General features: G+C 43.2%; 1 protein-coding gene across 1 annotated transcript; it reads right to left on the minus strand.

Annotated features, from left to right (window-relative positions):
• Positions 1-1,217: 1,217 nt before the first annotated feature.
• On the minus strand, positions 1,218-7,826 carry ncl (nucleolin). Its single transcript, XM_080506943.1, has 16 exons — positions 7,715-7,826; positions 6,631-6,714; positions 6,431-6,530; positions 5,923-6,051; positions 5,539-5,661; positions 5,273-5,419; positions 5,093-5,176; positions 4,792-4,915; positions 4,361-4,497; positions 4,150-4,276; positions 3,874-4,010; positions 3,378-3,507; positions 2,811-2,953; positions 2,489-2,615; positions 2,078-2,367; positions 1,218-1,959 (listed from the first exon to the last, which is right to left on the minus strand). The coding sequence occupies exons 1-16, from the start codon at positions 7,730-7,732 to the stop codon at positions 1,895-1,897; spliced, it is 1,965 nt and encodes a 654-aa protein (XP_080363069.1). The 5' UTR covers positions 7,733-7,826; the 3' UTR covers positions 1,218-1,894.
• Between the last annotated feature and the right edge of the window lie 538 nt (positions 7,827-8,364).

Here is an 8,364-nt window from a genome sequence, read left to right on the forward strand (position 1 = left end):
CAGCATGATGCCCCCTGTCTGCTAGTTTCACCCAGAAAAGACCTCCACAAGCCCGGGGTCAGTGTTTGTCAAGTCACACCAAGAAATCACGAAGCAGAACCAGTTATTCTACAGGAGGAATTAAGATTGAATATCGCACAACGGACAATTACACTCTAAAGTATTTGAATGGTGCCATTATGTCAAACAATGAATACAAAAAAAGCTCAACATGCTTGAATACGGGTAGGAGGGAGAAGTTGCTTAACGCGTTCCACCCCATTTCTAGTCTGTTTGCATCAGGTAATTTGTTTTGTTTTGATTTATTTTCTTCAATGTTTTTTTGACACGTTTGTGAGATCCAGTAACAGGCGCTGATATGAAATGGCATGTGCAGGCCTGAAAAGCACATTGTGAGCCACAGAAACATTTGAACCATCTTGGACAATGTGACCATTCTATGACTAGTTTTGCAGAATATAGCAAACCCAAGGCATTCAAGCAGGTATTGTTCTCCGAGCCACTTGAAACCACCTTACTGACAGCCATCAGCAACTCCCCACGGACAGGCCCATTAAGTCTGCGGGTCTGAAGAAGTAACTTCGGCCCGAGAAAACAAGCAGACATTGTCATCACTCACACGCGGAGGTTGAGAAACACTACCCTCTGGTGGGCAATGGCGTTTATAATTCATCGATTTTTTTTTTTCTTCTGGTTTTGGACTAAGATTGGATTTCACAAATGGCTGAGTCCACCCAAAATGGGTTACAAGACAATTACATTTTCCTCAACTGTGTGGTCTCTGATCAACTCTGAATGAGAACATGCTCAATTCAAACCACCATTGGTATAAGGGACCCCGCCCCTACATTTTTAATTAACTTAATTTTGCTGGAGCTTGTACATAAACATATGTACACTAAATGGTAAAGGATAATTCACAGGTTGGTAGAGCAGTTCTGCCATTTCCATGGTTGTTGTAATCACACTGTATACATACACCAATTTTGTCATTTTAACACCGCTTGAAAGGAAATTTTGTACTTTGTCTCCACCTAGATTGAAGTACCAGACCAGGCTTTTGTTATTTGCTGCAATTGGTAAACATCTTCTGCGTGTACATGGATGGGTGAATGACTACAGCAAGGCAGGCTCAGCTGCATTTGTATCAATAGGCTTGATCAATGTTCAAGTTCCACACGATCACGAGTAAAAACATGACTTCAGAAAAAACACAATTCTTTCAAGAAGGACAAATATTTATTTAAAAAACTGCAACATTCCAAGAATCAAGATGAAGTTTTGGATCGAGGACAATGAGAACAGACCATTTAAGAATCACCACCTACAAGGTTCTCTTTATTAGTCAATGCACTACAAATATTTTATGTTACATACAGTTTGTTTTATGGTCAACCCACACGAACTGTGCCCCGCCAAAACTTGACAACGCAAATTAAAATATGCTTCACACAGTACAGTGAAAACATGGCATCTTAAGCAAAAAAACAATGATAGAAGAGTATTGTATTTTTACAAAAGATAAAAGAATCATACAAAGTGTTTAAATTTACACATTGTATCTGACAGAACAAGCAGTACATCGCATTACACTTGTGTGCCAGAACCATCCCATTTGACTCCTTTGGGAAAAAGAAAAAAGAAAAGAAATGTGGACAGGTGGAGCAGGTTTGCATTCAGGACATTTATTCACATGTAGTACTTTAACTGATATCGTCCAAGTACCATTCTGGCACAGGAGAGGGCGGAAGGGAGGAAGGGTTGGATGTCTAAATAAAGGGCTAAAATGCCCATCAACAGTTAAATATAGACCAACGGCACTCTCTGGAATGTCCAAAAACTCTGAAAATTGATGAAACCAGAGTCCATTCAAAAAGTGAAATGACCGAAGGGTTTAGTCATCAAACTTGATCTTCTTTCCCTGGGGTTTCGCGCCAAATCCACCACCACCTCTTCCTCCTACAAGGAGAAGATGGACAACCAGTCAAATGACAATCACACTCCAAAACAAACAAATTGAGGGCAATGAGCAAAACAGAAAGCAGTAAAGGTCCTCAACAGTTGAAAGTGATTTTACCTCTAAAACCGCCACGTCCACCTCCACCTCCGCGAGGACCTCCCCTTCCTCCGCCACGTCCACCTCCTCTGCCGCCGAAACCGCCACGACCACCTCCCCTGCCGCCGAATCCGCCGCCGCCGAAACCTCCTCCGCCGAAACCTCCTCCACCTCTGCCTCCGCGGAAGCCACCTTCACCCTTGGGTTTGGCATAGTCCAGGGTCACCTTGCTGCCATCGACATCTCCGTCCTCCATGGCCTCCTTAGCTGCCTTGCAGTCGTCCTCATTATCGAAGTCCACGAAACCAAAACTGAAGATAAAGGACACCAGTTATCTTTCACTTCACAAGATTTACATACAATTACTGAAAACCGCCATTGAGAACAGGGCCTTAATAACTGGAGCCAATATTTTTACATCTTGGAATTTACCCTTTAGACGATCCAGTTTCTCTGTCTGTGACAACTCTTGCTCCTACGGCCGTCTCAAATGCATCCTTCAAGGTATAATCTGTTGTGGACTCAGAGAGACCCTTCACAAAAAGGGTTTTAGTTGGACCTAAAATGGGGAGGGGAAAAAACATTTTAAATGAGTCAATGCCAGTCATTGAGATTACATTGGTTATGCACCATGCAGATCAGGACTTGACTATCTGATTCTTCATCAGGTTTCAGGAGATCCAAAGAATCATCACATCTGCCTTCTAAAGTATTAAAGTGTTGAAAGTATTAAAAGAAAAAGTGAAGGACCCACCTGAGTTCCCCCTGCCACCATCTCTACCGCTGCTGTTCTGGCTGTACTCGAGTCGAATTGACCGGCCTTCAATTTCTGTGTTGTTGAGGTTTTCCAGAGCCTCCTTGGCGTCGTCTGAGCTCTCGAACTCCACAAAAGCAAAGCTAACAAAAGAAACAAGGATTGAGAAAAGTGCCATTGTACCCAAAACTGTTGAAATTTAAGCCATTCATAGCTCCATTTGTTTGACATTCACCTCAGGAACAAGCATCTTTGTCGGTACATTTTCAAATAGACACTTTTCCATGTAGCACAGCAGACATGAGCAACACCCACATGCAAACAGGGCAAGCTCGTTCTAACTGGGCATTTCTCTGCTTCTCGTGCGAATCCATACAAAATCACAGGTATGATTAAGAGGAGCTCATGAGAAGCTCTAAACATTTTGGGCAACATCATTCTATGCTAAAATGTCCCCGTCATTCATTTAGGCGTTGGTATAAATATCGTCTTCGTTGCAGTTGTGTACGGACGCGTCTTTTGTAAAATTGTTGTAATCTTTGGGTGGACGGGGTACAAGACACTTACCCTTTGGGCCTTCCATCTTTTTGAGGAATCCTTATTGACACAGACTTTTCAAATATGGACTGTAATGCGTCTTCTGACGCACCGAAGGAAAGATTATTCACTACCAAAGTTTTACAAGCTGGTGCAGCCCCTATAAAAGGGAAAGGGGGGGAAAAGAACATTCTGGCATCAGTAAAGACACAAACCAAAGATTTAGTGAAATTAATGCACACCCTTTTTTCTTTAAATGCGGAACAACCAAACCCAGACTTCCAAGATATTGAGCTATCCATGATAAGCCACCATTTAAATGGTAAATGATCATTTGGGTGTGCACAGAGCACGTAAAGTGCAAAAACATGGCTTCTTTAAGAATTCTTAATACAAAAACTTTTCATTTGTGATGTTCAACAGCAACTAAATGGCTTAAAATATACAACTAAAGATGTATTGAATACTACATGAATGGCCAAATGAAACATTTCATCCAGTTTGAGAATCAGTTTCACAACTTCACCTGCTGCTTTGCCGCCTTTCTGGCTCTTTTCTCCAACATAGTCGACCATGATGGAGCGTCCCTGAACATCTGCACCTTGGGCTTCTTCCAGCATTCGCTCTGCTTCAGCCTCAGTTTTAAACTCAATGTAACCAATACTGGAAGCAGACAAAGAAAAAAGTTATTGTTTAGAAACCACACCAAGTAAACTGGAATGAAAGAAAAGACCAGTTTGTCATATTCAGGACTGCAACTTTTAATCGTGCAGATATATATACACTAACATTTCAGTCTTACCCTCTATTTGAACCACTCTGGCCTGGAGGCATTCTTATGTCAACTGCATCTTCGAAGATTTCCTTCAAGTCATCAGTTGTAGCAGAGAAGGGAAGATTTTTTACGAAGAGTGTGCGTGCATCTCTCTCTGTACAAGACAAAAACCAATATGCCATTTGATCAGACCTCAGGAAAACCTTGCACACAGGACCATAGAGTAGCAATGCTTTACCTTTCTTGCCCTCCTGTGCGTTTTCTTTGCTTCGGGCTCTGTCCAACTTGATCTCCATGCCCATGACCTTCTTGCCATTCAGCTCGAGTGCCTTTTGCATGTCCTCCTCAGAAGCAAAGTCCACATAGCCAAATCTCCTATTGACAGATGGAGAAAAACCATGAGCACCATCCCGCCTTACTTGGATTTTTTGCAGACTTCACTCAACTCTTCCTAGAAGGCTACAATTCAAAAGGAGCATATAAATTAATGCCAATGTACAAATGATCTGGATCTCAAAAACTCATAACACGTATCAATACTGCACGTAGTTATACTAGTAGTAGTAACACTGCCATTCAAATAAAAGTAACTCAACTAAACTAATCAGCACCTTGCCAACTAAAGTATCTGGACGCATACTCGTGTTAACGTTTTGATCATGTTCTTACTTTGAACCGCCCAAGCGAACATCAACGATCTCAAGGCTGTGTTTTGAGAAGAATTTCTTCAACGATGCTTTGATTTCATCAAAGTCCTTGTTTGAATTCAAGTTTCCAATGAACAGACAGAACCCTGGAAAATTGGAGAACATTCACACTGAAATATTTCCAACACATCAATAACTAATAAATTAATATGCAACAGATTCAGAACAATAAAGGTGACATCACATATCAGTATTAAGTCCCTTGTGATCATCATAAAATGCAAACTATAACAGGTGAATGGGCCTTTTATTTCTCCACATACCTTCTCCATCAGCTTTTGCCTTCTTGGCTGGAGGAGTTTCTTTCTGTGCTTTGGCCTTCCTCTTCCCGGGAGTCACAGCAGCTTCTGCTCAGGATGGACAGCAGTGTGAGACATCCACATTTCACAAGTTCCCATCACCGCTGCCAAAAATATCACAAGTTCACCACAATCAAAACTCACCTTCCTCTTCCTCCTCCTCGTCATCGTCGTCATCTTCCTCCTCATCATCTTCATCATCATCATCGTCGTCATCATCAGCCTTCACCATTCCTGCTTTTTTTCCTGGGGTGGCTGCAGGGGCAGGAGCTGTGTCCATCTCATCGGAATCTGAGAAGACAACGATAGTAATTCATTAATGACCACTTGATGCACAAAGACATCTTTAATTCCATGGAGGGAAAAATCTAAACACTACAAGTTCACAACCAGGAAACAAAATGTCTTACCCTCATCGGACGACTCCTCTTTCGCAGGCTTGCCTTTGGCCTTCACAGGTTTAGCAGTATTCTTGTTCTTAACAGCCGGCTTGGCTGTTTTTTTGGGTGGTGGAGCCTCTTCTTCTGACTCATCTAGACACAAGGCACATGCGTTTTTAATCTACAGATCAAAACTAAAATGTTTGGCATCTTGTCAAAAACACGCAAAACTGTGACAGCGTTTGAGGATAGAACCGGCAGACATGATACACACCGGCACCGAAGACATAGCACTGCCTTTACTTTTCCTCCGTACATTACACGCATGAGTACTACACAACTACATGCATGCCAAGAAATGGAGGGTGTTTGGTCATTCTGAGATCACATGAATATAAACTGCAAACAACGTACCATCATCTTCGTCGTCATCATCGTCGTCGTCGGACTCTTGTGCCTTCTTCACAGGAGCCTGCTTGGGTTTAGGGGTTACTTGAGCAGCCTTCTTCTTTGGTGGGGGAGCCTCCTCCTCAGAGGACTCCTCTGTAGAACATTCACCAAAAAAAGAAAAAAGAGCAAACTTCATTTAAATCATGCCATTTTCCTTTAAACACTAAACTCACCAGGTTCAATGCCAGTGCTAAGATCACAAGTTTCACATGAAGTAAGAGACATCTCAGATTCAGCAGGACAGTCAATTTCTGCCTTTTGTCAGCACGTGTGGACCTCATTTCCCAGTGTCTGGCCTCCATGTGACCAGCAGTTATTTGAATTACTGCCCATTAAAACATTCTTTATACTGAGGATTATCAACAGAAAATATGGGAAATTTAGCTTCAATGTTTTTTTTTTTTTGCCACTGAAGCACAGACTCTTGTTGCCCAAAACTTTATGTAGGAATTATCGACAAACCACAACTCACCAGACTCATCATCGTCATCATCATCATCTTCACTTTCTGCCTTTTTAGCAGCAAAACCATTTTTTGCGACAACTGTGGCCTTTTTCACAGTTGGAGGAGCCTGCCATTTGAGGAACAAAAACCAAAGAAAAGGCAAAACGGATAAGTTTAAATTCATACCACTTCTGCGTGCACCACCGATAAACCCACATGTACTGTACCTCTTCTTCACTTTCTTCTTCACTGCTGTCCTCGTCCAAATCAGGAGGAGGAATTTTTGTTTGTGTACCTTGATCTTTTGCTGCCTGTAAAAGACAAGGATATGGAAATTAGAAAGAAAAAAAAGGAAGAAAAAAAAAAGTCCAACACGTGTCTCGAGTCCAGCACCTGGTTGAGGTGAGGAGGCCCACGAGGGCAGCATGCGCACCCACAACCAAGTTTAAAGTTGAAAACGTGAATAAAGCCATCTCGAAACAGTGCCTAATCATAACTGCCATCGTTGGTCTCGGACAGATCGACTGCTTGTTGTGCCAACGTGCTTATGATCGCTCCCCTCGTGTCACTCAGAGCAGGCGCACAACCCACGTGGAGCTCGTGAGGCAGACCTGCTAGCATGCTAGCTAGCACCCCTTCCTGTACGGAGGGGAAATCAAACTGCAACGCTGGTCTAAAAACACTCGCCACGAGCGATTAACTGCGTGGCGCAGGGATTAAAAACGGCTCGAAACAATTGCAATCGTGGCGCTAGCAAAACAAATTAGCTTCAGTCCACTTGTATCACGCGAGGCTAATGCTAACGATTTACGCGTGCAAAGTCCGAAGACGAGGTCGAAAACCTCGTGAAAAAGGGAGACATTAGGGAGTTCGCGCAGTTAAGTTGGGGTCTTTTGTGTCTGTTTTTATCGCTATGCGCAGGCCGAGAGCGCACATGAATGCCATCTTGAGTTTGTTAGCGGGCCCGGGAGCCAGCAACAGCGAGCAGCGCACAACATGGCTGCTGCCAACCGTTACCATACGTTCAGCACGGGAGCATTCCCCCCGTGCGTTTCCTCCCCCGCGCGTGGGAATGGCGACAAAACGCCACGTCTTTACGACATATATTGCAATCTGCGGAGGTATGCATGCTTGTGTCCTTTATGGATCCCCCCCCGCCTCCTGTTTTCTCTAACGAACGCAGTACCGTCTTCTCGAAGGCCTCACGCGTAAAACATCATGGCTTCTTCTTTCTACATTCAAGCACGCCATTTAACAAAAAAAAAAAAAAAAAACGAGGGGGTAAAAAAAATCGGCGCGGTTCGCCCTTACCTTCGAAAACTTCACCATGGCTGCGTCTGGTGGTCCTGTGTGTCGCAAATCGGTGAACCTTTAGAGAAGACGGGACTGCACGTGAATCAACCCGCACAATCGGACATTGAGCAGGAAAGACTGGTTAGAGGAAGACGACGCGGTTCTTAATATCCTGCCCTGCGCGCTCACGCCCGTCCCCCTCCACATGACCGCGTCAGCCTATCACCGTTTGGCGATTCTCAACGTGCCCGCGCATTGCCTAACTCCAAGCAACATGGATTTTTTTTAATACCTGCGCCAGAACTAATTATTGTTGAAAACATTTTCACGAATAAATCCCTAATGTAAATAAAAAAAAAAAAAAAAAAAAGAACCTAAAGTCTCTCATGTGACATAGATATGTAAACTATTATTTCGAGTTTTTAGATAGAAATAAAACAATAAAATGCGCGTTTTAAAGAATTTTTTACCAAGTATCACACGCGGTATGGTCGTAGGACAAAACTCATTTATGTCCCTTTCAGCGGTTTAAAGTCGAAAAAAAAAAAGAAACACGTGGTTGAACCAGTTGTCCATAGCGATCAACCAGAAGCAGCGCACCACGTGGACATGAGCACCAGCAGCTGGTGGTACAAATACACAGTGTGTGTGTTGGGAGGGGGGGGGGC

This window comes from Blennius ocellaris (assembly GCF_963422515.1).
Source record: "Blennius ocellaris genome assembly, chromosome: 12".
In the NCBI taxonomy this organism is placed as follows: Eukaryota; Metazoa; Chordata; class Actinopteri; order Blenniiformes; family Blenniidae; genus Blennius; species Blennius ocellaris.